The sequence below is a fragment of the Ammospiza caudacuta genome, chromosome 14, assembly GCF_027887145.1.
Source record: "Ammospiza caudacuta isolate bAmmCau1 chromosome 14, bAmmCau1.pri, whole genome shotgun sequence".
Classification (NCBI taxonomy): Eukaryota; Metazoa; Chordata; class Aves; order Passeriformes; family Passerellidae; genus Ammospiza; species Ammospiza caudacuta.
Window position 1 is genome coordinate 4,293,365 of NC_080606.1, and position 13,914 is coordinate 4,307,278.

At 54.0% G+C, this 13,914-nt stretch overlaps 1 protein-coding gene across 1 annotated transcript; it reads right to left on the minus strand.

The window, feature by feature from the left end:
* Positions 1-4,536: 4,536 nt before the first annotated feature.
* LOC131564020 (cyclic nucleotide-gated olfactory channel-like) lies at positions 4,537-13,507 on the minus strand. The gene is given in 8 exon segments (XM_058814278.1): positions 4,537-5,963; positions 7,022-7,128; positions 7,480-7,587; positions 9,753-9,923; positions 10,797-10,907; positions 11,890-12,010; positions 13,424-13,456; positions 13,459-13,507. Coding segments are annotated over 8 exon segments (2,127 nt in total).
* Between the last annotated feature and the right edge of the window lie 407 nt (positions 13,508-13,914).

Sequence of the window (13,914 nt, forward strand, 5' to 3'; positions counted from 1 at the left end):
GCTGTCTAGGGAGCTCTAAAAGAAGCCCATGCTGGAGTTGCCTCCAAACTTTCCTGATTTTCGAGAGATTTGGGTGCAACCAGCCCAGCATGGTCAGGATGACAGAGCAAGATGGGAGCTTGCCCCTGAGCCTCACACCATACCCCTGGCACACACATCTGCTCACCAGGCTGGGTTTGCTGTGCCTCAGGCTTCATGCCAGACCCTCTCTGCAATCCCCAGTCCACTGCTCCAGCCTGGTGTGCAGCTTGCTGAGCTCACTGGGCTCTGGAGAAGGGGCAAAGCCAGATGGGCTCCAGTGCTGCAGCCCTGCTGCCCACAGCCTGAGCAGAGGTTGTTTTGGGGTTTGCTCACTAACACCAAGTGGCCTTTTCATGAATACATTAAGAACAGCAAGCAGGCAGCTGGGAGGCAGCAGTTATCACTGTGGTGTCCTGCAGGCTCCCTCCTTTCCCCAGCTGTGAAATGGGCACCTGCACTCCCAGAGGTCAGTGAGAGCTTTTTCTGGTATCATCCAGTGACATCCATTCCATTCCTGGAAGTGATGGGGAGGGAAACCCAGCATGGCACAACACAGTTATGGGTGATTCACCTGAGCATCCCAGGCCTTTTCCTGCAGCTCTGGCAGGCAGGCCAGCTGTGAAGATCTTTTGATAGCAGAAAACATCTGCTGCAGATGTCAGGGGGTGATGGGTGGCTGCCTGGTGAAGTACACATTTCTCAACTTCTCCCAAAGTCAATATATTTGCTGCACATTTGATGTCTCCCATCCACAACACACTGAGAACCACACCTCTGTACAACAGAAGCTATCTTTGGAGAGAGCTAAGAGGAGGAAATGATTAGTAATATATGGACAAGGCAGCTCAATGCTCTGTGTCTCTGCAGGGCGCCAAGCAGACCCTTCCAGTGGGGTTTTCCTCCTGGATGCCCTTGCCAGCTCTCTGCTCCCCATCTCCAGCACAGCCTTAGGGAAGCCACCTGTGAAACGGGCAGCAGCCAAAGCTGAATGTGCTGAGCCCCGTGTCTGCTCTGCCGGGAATTGAGGCAGCCTGCGAGTGCAGCTGTGCCACTGTGTGCTTCCTCCAACATCTGCCTGTCCTGCTCACTGAAAAAGCCACGGAGCTGCTGCTAATTTCATTAGCAGGCCCGTCAAGCGGTTCATCAATCCATGATTTCCTGGCTTGCCGCCCTGAGGAAACAAGCAGGATCTGCTCTGAATTCACAAAGCCATCCCCTGGGGTCATTTGTCTGAAGGCTTAAAATTTCCCGAGTGCATTATTATCTCGGATTAAAACTGGGGGAGGGAGGGGCCTTGATTGGTTTTTCTGCCCATCCCCGGAGTAAAAACAGAGCTCCCTCAACCTCCAGCAGCTCCCGAGCCGCGGCAGGAGCTGCCCCGCTCCATCCGTGCCCCTGCTCCTACCCGGGCAGGGGTAAAGATGGGGCAGAGCCCTCGGACAGGGGCACAGACGGAACAGAGCCCAGGAGCAGGGGCACGGACGGGGCAGAGCCCTCAGACAGGGGCACGGATGGAGCAGAGCCAACGGGCAGGGCGGTGGAAGGAGGGGACATCGAGAAACAGCCGTGGTGGCGTTGCCAAAGGCCGCACCGAGGGTCCTGCAGGCAGCGTCCCACACAGAGGGTCTCGCATTTAGGGTCTCCCTACCCTCATGAAGGGTCCTGCAGGCAGTGTCCCCGCCCGCTCGCAAGGAGGGTCCCGCACAGGGGGCTCTCTCGCCTGCATGGAGCGTCCCGTCTGGATGGTCCTGCTGCCCGCAAGGAGGGTCCCGCAGAGAGTCCCCCCTCCCGCCCGAGGATGTCGCACTGAGGGTGCCCCATCCTGCACGGGGATGTCGCACGGAGGGTCCCCCTGTGTCGCACTGAGGGTCTCCCACATCCCGCCCTGAGGATGTCGCATTGAGGGACCCCATCATGCACGAGGATGTTGCACAGATGAGGGTCCCCTGTGTCGCACTGAGGGTCCCTTCCTGCACGAGGCTGTCGCATTGAGGGTCCCCTATCCCGTACGGAGGATGTCGCACTGAGGGTCCCCCCCATCCCGCCCTGAGGATGTCGCACTGAGGGTCCCCTCCCCCACCCGGGGATGTAGCACTGAGGGTCCCCATCCCGTACGGGGATGTCGCACTGAGGGTCCCCTGTGTCGAACTGAGGGTCTCCCCTATCCCCAACGGCGATGTCGCACTGAAGGTCCCCATCCCGCACGGGGATGTCGCACTGAGGGTCCCTGCTCTCCCTCACGACGCAGTCTCACTCAGGATCCCCTCTGTTGCACTGAGGGTCCCCTATTCTGCTCGGGGATGTCTCACTCAGTGTCCCTCTGTCTCGCTCAGTGTCCCTTTTCCCGCACTCACTGTCCCCATCCCGCACGGTCGGGTCCGGAGGTCCCGCGCGGGCGCGGCCGTTCCGCGGCCCACAGCGCCCTCTGCCGCCCGCCCGCGGCACCGCAGCGCCGGCTGGGGAACGGGAACGGGAACGGAGAACGGAGAACGGGGAGCGGGGAACGGGGAGCGGGGAACGGGGAGCGGGGAACGGGAACGGGGAACGGGGAACGGGAACGGGGAGCGGGGAACGGGGAGCGGGGAACGGGGAGCGGGGAACGGGAACGGGGAGCGGGGAACGGGGAACGGGAACGGGGAGCGGGGAACGGGAACGGGGAACGGGGAACGGGAACGGGGAACGGGGAGCGGGGAACGGGGAGCGGGGAACGGGAACGGGGAGCGGGGAGCGGGGAACGGGAACGGGGAGCGGGGAACGGGAACGGGGAGCGGGGAACGGGGAACGGGGAACGGGGAGCGGGGAACGGGAACGGGGAGCGGGCGGTGCGGGGGAGAACGGGTGGTGCAGGGTAAGGGGCAGTGCAGGGCGGGTTCTGCAAAGTTCCAGCTGCAAATCCGTGACCGATCCTCCCAGGAGAGGGGGAATTTGGGAGCCGTGGTTCGTGGCATTATGAGGAGTAAGACTGCAACTACACTGACTTCAGCCAAGAGCATCTTGATCATAAAAGGAAAAAAATAAAAACAACAAACCTAGAAGCGCCACAATTTAACTCAGAGATGATGAAAAATGTTTATTCTTGCTTCAACTTCTAATTTTGGTAATGTAACTGTTCCTACTGCTACAATACCAAAAAGCTAGGCCGTTTTTTTAAATGGAAAACATTAATAAGAAATGCAGAGAGGCAGTTTTTGATTGGAGGAAAAAAAAGAACAAAGGAAACACTCTCAGTTTTCCATTATGAGCCCATCTGGGTTGGTATTTCCCCGTGTATCCCCCCATCATTTTAACCAAATTCTTGGCTGAATTTGACCCAGAACATGAATTCCCTTCTGCACCAAATATTTCCCTGCTTGGAAACCAGCCCAGGCCCACCCCATGGGTGCAGTGGGCTCACAGGTCCATCACCAAGAAATGAGGTGTCATCCTCCAGTGCCAGCACTGTCCTGTGCCCTGAGGCAGGGGTGACACTGCTGCTGGCACTGGTGCTGCTGCTGCTTGCAGGAGTTTGGGGCTGTCCCTGCATGGTTCCCCCTTCTCTCCATCAAGCTGCTCACACCATGGAGCCCCCATGGCTGCAGCACAGCCTGGCAGAGCTTTGCTGGCTCTCACAGTGGTGCCACATTTCCACCCTCACACGTGTCCCTGTGGCTCTGCCACTCATCTCTCCTCCAGAAGGCAGGGGAGGCCCATGCAGCCTGCAAAGCCCCAAAACTCCCACTGAGTACAAGAAAACCCCCTGCCTAAGAAAATAAATGTGTTCTGTGCTCTCCCTGAGCTACCCACAGCCAGGCAAATATGGGCACAGTTGGCTCCCACCATGGCTTTATCCTTTTAAAACACGTCCTTTCAGTCAGACCTGTCCTGGCACATCTGAATGTCATTAGATGGAGGAGAGAGACGCTCTCAGTCTGATTGCTGCTCTCTGACTTTAGCACTGCACCTCTGCATTGCACTTGTCATGCAAGGCACCCACAGCCCCAGTGGGATCATGCTGCTTCCACAGCAGCAGGGCTGGGAACGCTGTCCCCAGGCAGGGGCAGTGCTCAGGGCACCAAACCACCTGCCCCAGGTGCCCCCTGGCAGCACCAAACAACAGAAGAGAGGGGCAGCAGCTGCAGGCCAGCTCCGTGCCCAGGGCAGTGACAGTGACCCAGACCAGCCTCTCTCTCTTGCAGATGACAGAAGCACAGTTTGGCCTGTCTTAGCTGAGTTTGGGAACCATGTGGGTAAAGTTTCTGGGCAGTGTTTGCAGACACTCACTGAGGACTGACAACCTGGAGTGAGTTATAAAGGCTGAACCCAAAAGGCATGAAAAAAGTGACAGGACAGAGGAGGAGCTGGGAGAATCCCCTGATTTGGAGCCACCTCAGGGGCTGCCATCAAGGCAGTGCCACAGCAGCAGTGCTAAGGACCTGAGAAAAGGCCCTGGGCAAGGCAGCCACAGGGTGTGCCTTGTGAAACAGCAAACACTGCCTCAGCACCGGGTCAGACATGGTCCAGCTGACTCTGTTCCCCTCACTGCATCCCAGCCCCAGGTGAAGCTTTCTCCTCATCCTCAAACAGACTGTCTGAGCTGTCAGAGAAGAAATCCTCCAGTTCCTCCTGCCTCATCCTGGCCTCCAGAGCAGTGATGCGCTGCTTGAGCTTCATCTGGGCATCGTTGTACTCGGTCAAGAGCCGGCCAAAGCGCGTGTGCAGCGTGTCCAGGCTTGAGGCCACCCTGTCCAGCCTCTCCTCCACGCTCTTCCCTTCTGTGCTTTCCTCTGCAGCTGACTCATCCAGCAGCCCTTCCTTCATCAGGATCTCCCTGCCACGCTCCTCCAAGATCCTTTTGGCATCAGGGTACTCTGTGACTGCTTCCATGAGATCTTCCTTGGACAGGCAGAAGAGATCAGAGTAGCCCAAGCTGATGATGTTGGCCGTGCGCCTGTTGCCCATCTTGCTGCCTTTGATGTTGAGGATGCTGATCTCACCAAAGCAGCCCCCTGCAGTGAGCAGAGCATACTGTGTGGTGCCATCCTCCCCCACCACGGCCAGCTTGCCCTCCTTGATGATGTACATCTCCTTCCCAATGTCCCCTTTCCGGCACACGAAATCCCCCGGGCTGAACACCTGAGGGCGAAGCTTCAGCACCAGCTCCACCAGCAGCCCCGCCTCGCAATTCTGGAAAATCCTCACCTTCTTCAGCGTCTCCAGGTGAACGTTGATGGCAATCTCTGCCCTTAACTTATCAGGGAGGTTCTTGAGGACCTCCCGTTCGTCCACCGCCTTCTTGTTGGTCCACAGGTAGTCGAACCACTTGATGACTTTGGTTTCCAGGTCCTTGCTCACCTTGCGGAACTGCATGTAGTGTTTGACGGCATCGATCCTGGCCTGGAACTCCGCCCTGGTGGCGTTCATGTTGGAGATCATGGAGCCCACGTTGCCCACGATGGTGGCGAAGATGAGGACGCCGATGAGGAAGTCGAAGATGACGAAGAGGTACTCTTCATCCCGCACGGGAGGAGGGGTCTCCCCAATGGTGGTCAGCGTCAGTGTGGACCAGTAGAGACAGTAGACGTACTCGCGGGTCAGAGAGCCGTACTCAGGCTCTGTGATGTTGGGGTACACCCAGCTGTCCTCCCCGAAGCCGATGGCCTTGGAGATGGCGTAGTAGATGCAGGCGTTCCAGTGGATGATGACCAGGATGTAGAGAACCAGGTTGCTGATGCGGAAGATGTTGGGGTGGCTGGTCCTGGTCTCGGTCCTGTCGAAGAACTCGAACATGCGGGAGAAGCGCAGCAGCCTGTTGAAACGCAGCTCGGGGCAGTGCAACCCCAGCCAAACATAGGCCAGGTCTGTGGGCACGATGGAGAGAACATCCAGCTTGAACTGCAGCGTGGGGATGTAGTTATCCCGCAGCTTCTTCAGGTCCTTGACCAGGAGGCCCTGTTCCAAGAACCCTGAAGAGAAGCAAATCACAGGATTATCTCGGCTGAGGTTTGATTTTTCTGCAGGTTTTGTGAGCACTTGGGCAATAGTCTATGGTATGCCATGGATTTGTGTGCATAAATACTCAGGGTCACCCAAATATTACCAGTTCCTGCTTTTCACAGGCATCTTTTATGAAAAATCCTTTCCTTAGGATTAATCCTTTCCTTAGGATTTTTCCTCCTGAGAGGCCTCAAGAACAAAATGTAAACATTATCTGCTACTGTGGAATGCAACAGGTGCATCTTTGATTGGCCCATGTTGGATGTTTGTAATTAATGACCAATCACAACCCAGCTAGCTCAGAGAGCCAGGCCACAAACCTTTGTTATCATTCTTTCCTATTCTATTCTTAGCTAGCCTTCTGATGAAACCTTTTCTTCTATTCTTTTAGTATAGTTTTAATATAATATATATCATAAAATAATAAATCAGCCTTCTGAAAAATGGAGTCAGATCCTCATCTCTTCCCCGGTCCAAAAACCCCTGTGAACACGGTCACACCTGCTCTACTCAGTTCGTTGTCACTCAAGGCCTTCATCTGGCAAAAGCCACCCAAAGATATAAGTCAGGGATTTAGTCTCTTGCCACGAAGAAAAAGAACACAAAGGTTTCCATCCTCCAGATCATTAATTATTGCAGTTCTGACAGAAAATGTAGAGCCAAGTGCTGCCTTCCGAGAACATTAAATTCTACCATTTTTCCATGCAGATAATTTATGAGCTGAACTGATGCAAAATCAGAGATACAGACCTTCAACTGTACCCGAATACTAATAGTAATGCAGGTAATTTTGTACAATTTTTCAAAGGTGAAGTTGAAAGCTGGCATGATTAATCTTTCATATTGAAACTTGCTCCATTTCTCAGATCTTCTAATTAGATTCTTTCTCTGTAGACTGTTTTATACTAGTGAACACCGAGGTAGGCAAAACCCTCCTTCTAATGGACCTGGGGATTGGGCCTGTCCCTTGCAGCTCATCTGCACTTGTAAGGGATTAAAGGAAAGCCAGGATGATGCACCTCCTCACCTGTGTGCAGGCGGATCACTGTGTCCCCGAGGTAGAGAGCATCTGAGATGTAATCCAACACCAGCCACAGCACTAAATAGGTCTTCTGCAGGTCAGTGAAGCAAGCCCTGGTGGAGGAAGGTCATCAAACAGGGTGTGAGACCACAAATCCCCACATCTCTAACTATTACAGCTGAATGTTGGCTGATCCTGAGGCACCCAGCTCTGCAACAGAGCTTGGCCACTGGGTGCTCCTCTTCCAGGAATTAAAACTCTCTGCTCTGAAAAATCTGCCCTCCTTTGAAACCATCTCCCAAATGACCCTGAAACCAAGGCCCTTTCCATCTGGGCCAGAATTGACAGTGATGGGAAGGGTCTCTTTCCTTTCAGTGCCCAGCAGTGTCAGTTTGGTCCTGGCTGACCACAACCAGCAGGTGATCAGGAGGGTGACAGGAGGCAGGAACAACCTCCCAGCTCACCTGGCTACCAGCAGGCACCAGTTGTAGAGGACAGGAACTGCAATCACAGCCAGCCAGTGGTAATAGCAGTCCCCCGAAGGGTCCACCACAAAGAACAGCCATTTCCTCCTGGAAATGTGGAAAACAGGGTTGGAACAAAGCATGTGAGCCACATCCTTCATGCCTTGCAGCACGGTGTCTCCAGCAGAGCTGCAGCTTGGGGGCCAGCCTTGAGCCAGGACCATCCCAGCAGTGCCAGATGCCAGCAGTGCCAAATCCCAGCACTGTTCAGGTTCCTTTATCCCTAAAACTGAGCTGAGAATGCAGCAAAAGAGGAACCTGTGGGATGGTGAGGCGAAGCACATGGCCCACATGCCACAGCACCCCCGTGGCACAGCCAGGAACAGATGTATGGAAGGGGGGGATCAGAAAAGTTCTGATGTACATGGCATTGCTTCTCCCAGGTGAGGCAGGGACCGGTGCCAGGCACATCTGAAGAGAAGAGTGATTGGAACAGGGAGCAAAGTGTGCTGCAGATCAGTGGCAGCACAGGAGGGCTGCCCAAGGCCCAGAGCAGTGTCCTGGGGGTAGCTGGCACGGCAGGGCTGCCTCCTGTGCCTCCTGCAGGCTGCACAGCCCGGCTCCAGCCTTTGAACTGCTCCCAAGTGTTTGATCCTGCTCGCCCTGCGACGCTGAGATAAGGAGTGTGTGCTCCACTTGCCAGATTCACCAGAGAGGCTGGGCAAGAGAAACTCTGTGGCTGGGTTGATAGGCTTGTAGCAGCCTGGTGGGGCAAAACATCCTCTCCCTCCTTCCCTCCTTCCCTGCTTTTGAACACAAAACTCCCTCCAGTGACAGGCAGAAAACCCAACCCACTTGCCAACAGATTCCCCATGCCCACCCCATTACTGTGGCAGCTTCAAAGGCATCACCCCTGCTTGGAAGTCTCCTTTCCCTGGAGTACAGGCAGTGCCCAGAGTGTGGGCCCTGGCACTCAGCTCAAAGCCAGCCCCAGTCCCTCATGTTCACCCTCTGTGCACCCACAGATAAGTGGTGATCCAGCCTCCCCATAAAAAGGGCTTATTTTTAACCAGAAAGTGCAGCTTGAACAGTTGTTTTTTGAGAAAGGGGCTCTGCTCCCTGGGACAGACAGCAGTGCCACAGGGGAAGGACTCACCTGCAGCCAGCACCCACCACCACCAAAACCTCAGCAATGCTGTTCATTCATGGGGTTGGTAATTTCAGCTTTAAATCACCAGTGCTGCCATGACAGGAGGCCAGAATCACTGACTCTGGGCAGCAGGGCCACGGCTGGAAAAACAGCGTTAACCCAGGAGGAGGGAATAATCTGCCTCTTCCCAAAGGCTTTGGAGCCTGCCACAGCCATGAGCAGCTCATGTGTGGGATTACCAGACTTGGGGCTCTGCTTACTGTGGAAATGAGGGCCTAGAAAACCCCAGCAGTTCCCACTGGACCCCCAGAACCCCCAGGCACTGAGCAGCCCTTTCCCAGCACACCTCAGCTCCTCCTAGCCATGAACAAGCTCCCCTCAGTCTCACAGGGCAGAACAGCCTTTTCTTCCATTACTAGTAAAGACCCAGATACAAGGCTCAGATTATTTTTCTCCTACAGAAAACAATTATTTCTTGGTGTTTTAATTACCATGTATAATGGCAGGGTCCAGGGTAGGCTGTGAGCTTTGCCCTCTAATTAGCCAGCAGAAGAAAAGCCAGGTTATTGCTTCTCACCAGGAGTGTGAGCTGAGGAGATGAAAGGGCTGGATCTGAAAGAGCCTTTTCACAAAGCTGCTCTTTGTGGGGACACAGGCAGCAAACACATTCCCTTCATGCTGCAGATGATGAATGAGAGTGGCAAATCCCAGGTTGGTGGCTCCTGGGTGGGATGAAGTGGCTGCTGTGTGCAGTCCTGCATCCCTTGCCTTGTGTCCAGCCCCTCACATGCACAAGCTGCATCTTATTACAGACCCATGACTCCAAAAACAACCTTAGTGCGGGGCTGGTATGAATTGGGGAGGTCTGATGGGTATGGAGCAGGAGGGATGGTCCCCCAGGGCTGAGGGACAGGCCAGGTCTAAGATTTCCACAGTGACACTCCACCAGCTCCTGTGTGTCAGCAAAACAGCCCAGCAGAGCCAGGCTGGTGCCAAGATGGGGTGGAGAGAGCAGGAGGGACCCTTCCCACCACCCCACCCCAGTTCCTTCTTTCCCACCCGATCTCCACACACAGCTGATCCCCAGCCGAGGACGGCAGGGACCAGAGCAAAGGGACCCTACTTTTTGTTTAACTTCTCAGTCTCCTCATCCTCGAGCTCATCAGCAGCTCCTGCAGGCACTGTCAGGAGCTCATGGCCTTGGAATCGCTCCAGGAAGGGGTCTGGCCTCTGCTGCTCCTCGTGCAGGCTCTTGTTGGCCCAGTCCCTGAGCACCAGAACCAGCCGCACTATCCTGCACAGGGACACAGGCACACCAGGGGTTAACAACACACAGCAAGGACAGGGAAAGCTTCAACAGAGACATCAGGGGAGCTGCAGCTGGGGAGAAAACTCTCACAGCTCCCTCTCAAGTGTGGTGGTGTTCACAGGGGTCCCAGGAAGTGGGAAGAGAGGAGGATCTGACTCCGTGTTTCAGAAGGCTGATTTATTATTTTATGATATATATAATATTAAAAGAAAATTATATACTAAAACTATACTAAAGAATAGAATAAAGGATTTCATCAGAAGGCTTGAAAGGAATAGAAAAGAATGATAATAAAATCTTGCGACTGACCAGAGAGTCCGAGCCAGCTGACTGTGATTGGCCATTAATTAAAAACAACCACATGAGACCAATCACAGATGCACCTGTTGCATTCCACAGCAGCAGATAACCATTGTTTACATTTTGTTCCTGAGGCCTCTCAGGAGGAAAAATCCTAACAAAAGGATTTTTCATAAAAGGTGTCTGTGACACTCCAGCACTAGAATTTGTGGTTTACCCCTTTTAGTGATGATGTGGGACCAAAAATACACAAGCAGTAGAGACCACCCTGACAGAGTCCCACAACTTCTACCCCACTCCTGCTGTCACTCCCACAGGAATATGAGGGACCTGTGGGGCACTGAGGCAGAGAGAGGCCGCCTGCAGGGAAAGGAGCCTCTGAGCACACTGGGGTTGAAGCCATCCCACACCAAAACCCTCTCCAGGGGCACTGGGGCACCAAGGGCAGCATTCACAGATGCTCATCCCATGAATTCCATACAGCAGAAGGGGATTCTCACCCCACAGAAGGCCCCAGAACACAAAGGGCTCACCCCACCCCAGGGCACACACAAATACCTGGCCAAGGCTCCCTGGCCTTGGAAAGCATGGTCAGCCCTCTGCTCCCCCCCAGGCAGGCTGGCTCCTCTCTGCAGCTCTGAGCTGGTGCCATCCTGGGTTGAACAGGTCCTGCCATGGGGAAAAAGGAGATTATTGTAGTGGTGAACCCCAGAATAATGGGTATTGGCTCCATGATTGTAGAAGGCTGCTTAAATGTTTTATTGAGTTATAATATATTAACACTATACTATATCATACTAAAAAGAAAAACCTGTGACCCTTACAGACAGTCACAACACAGTTTTGACCTAAATGGTTAATAAATTAAAACACTATCACCAAAGTCTAATTAAGAAATCCCTTTTGGTAAATAATCTCCATAACACATTCCACATGTGTCAAACAGCAGATGTAGCAAGTGAAGATAATAATTGTTTTTCTTCTCTCTGAGTTTTCCCACAGCCCCTCCCAGAAAATCCTGGTAAAGTCTGTGTCTCTCTGTTATGTGATACCACGGGGGACCACACCCACCCTGTGCCACCACACACACAGGCACACTGGAGGAAGCTGGCAGCAGAGATTGGGCACCACAGCCCTGCCCTGTGGTGGTGTTCACAGGGGTCCCAGGATGAGGGAAGAGATGAGAATATTGACTCCATGTTTCAGAAGGCTGATATTATATTATATTATATTATATTATATTATATTATATTATATTATATTATATTATATTATATTATATTATATTATATTATATTATATTATATATCATTAAAACTATACTGAAAGAACAGAAGAAAGGATTTCATCAGAAGGCTTGCAAGGAATAGAAAAAGAATAGAACGATAATAAAATCTTGTGACTGACCAGAGAGTCTGAGCCAGCTGGCTGTGATTGGCCAGTAATTACAAACAACCACATGAGACCAATCCCAGATGCACCTGTTGCATTCCACAGCAGCAGATAATTGTTGTTTACATTTAGTTTATGAGGCCTCTCAGCTTCTCTGGAGAAAAAATCCCAGCAAAATGATTTTTTTTCATAAAATATGTCTGTGACAGTGCCCATGCCAGGCCTTTCCCTCCCCTGCCCAAAGCAGGGAGCTGCTGACCTGCTGGTGCCCTCCGTGCCACCCTGGGGCTGGTGGTTGGCTGGGGAGCTGTGCACACCATTGCTCCTGGCTGGCATCCTCAGGGAGAGGGGACCAGGGGCACACACCCTGCCCCAGGGACCTGCAACGAGCACAGAACAGCCACAGGAAACACAGGCAGGACACACCACAGGTTTGAACGCAGGAATCCAGCACAGCGTGGAAAGAGAGGGTCCCACACCATGGCAGGAGCCCACACCATGTTCCCCAGGCGTCCTGCAGGTTGTTTTGTTCTCCCCAAGAGATCCCACAGCTGCCTGGAGCCATGAGAGACACTCTCCTCATCATTCAGGCTCCTCATTCACTGCCAGAGGAACACCTCTGTTTCCTTCTCTTCCCTGGTTTTGCCCACCTCCCCTTTGCCTTTCCTGCTCTCGTTGCCCTCTGTTACCTGGCCTTGCCTGCCCCTCCGCTTCCCATTCCTTGCCTTGTGCTCTCCTCCTTTTCCCTGCCTCTCCCTTGCCTTGTCTTTCCCACTCCAACCCCTCTTTTACCCTGCTTGCTTTCCTCTCCCTTACCTTGCCTTTATTTGCCTTGTCCTTCCTACCCCTCCCTTGCCTTGCCTGCCTCCTCCTTTGCCTTGCTTTGGGTTGCTTGCCTGGCTTCTCTATGCTTTGCCTTCTCTTTCCTTTCCACCCCTTGTCTTGTCTTGCCTTGCCTTTCCTTGCCTTGTCTCCTTTCCTTTCCTTTCCTTTCCTTTCCTTTCCTTTCCTTTCCTTTCCTTTCCTTTCCTTTCCTTTGGCACTGGTGCCACCAGTGCCGCCACCATCATTCACTTTCGAGCCCGGTGTCCCCCATATCCTGGAGCGCTGCCTCAGGCGGGCTGGCAGAGCTGGCTGGGTCACATCCCTGCCCCAGGAGCTCCCTCGGACTTTTCAAACACAAAGGCAGGGCAGGAGCAGTAGTGTACCAGCACTGTGACAGCGGGGACAGTGCCCACCCCGTGTGGCTGCCACTGCCCCGGTGCCCTGAGCAGCAAGGCACACTCTGAGGAGCTGGCAGCTGTGCCTGGGGATAAAAGGGGAGGAGAGAGATGTGCTGCTCAGGCATGTTCCATTTCCCTGTGCACGTGTTCCCTTCTCCCCCCAGCCATCAGCTCCTGGGGGGCAGGAGGGACTCCAGAGGGAGCCCACTGGAGATGCCAGCCCTGCTGAGCTGCTCTGTGTCCTGGAGATGCCAGCCCCGCTGAGCTGCTCTGTGTCCTGGAGATGCCAGCCATGCTGGAGTTCCCAGCCCTGCTGAGCTGCTCTGTGTCCCGGGTCACTGTGCAGCCAGGGACAGGCACAGCCAGCAGCCCCAGCTGGGCTCAGGTGCTGCCACACCAGGGGATGCACCTGGATTGCTGCCCAGGGTTCTGCTCCCACTCCCCTCCCAGCCCTGCCCTGGGGAAGGGCAAAATGGTGATTCTGTCCCTGCTTCAGAGGTGTGGCACAGCTACTGCTAGGATGGAAAACTGGGAAAAGCAGACACATTTAGCACACTCACATTCACTTACCTCTTTGCCTGCTGGCAGAGCAGGGGACCAAAATGCTGCTCTGGAGTCCCAGCAAGGAGAGCTGCAGAGTTTGAAGGTGATCATGAAGTGCACCTTTCACCAATTTCTGCCCTCTTGTTTCGCTCAGGAAGTCATTCTAGTGCCCAGTTAGCAAAAACTCTGCATCCCCAAGGCAGCCAGGAAGAGGTCAGCTTCTCTCCTCCCCCTCAGGATGTAACCATTAGCAGTGGCTGAGGATCCATCCCCGACAGGCACACGGAGTCCTGCACCTTGTGCAGGGCTGATCTGAAAGCACCGGCGCCTGGAGTCTCTTTTATCTTTGCTATCAAAGGTTTACCTTCTCCTTTCCCCTTCAAAGCCTTGAATTCCACTTGTTCTGATCTCCCTGAGCACCCACGCAGCAGGCAGTCCAAGGGAACAAACAGAATTTCCCAGCCTTGGCTGGGGCTGGGGCTCCTGGGCGAGCACCCAGCAGCACAGGATGTCCCCCT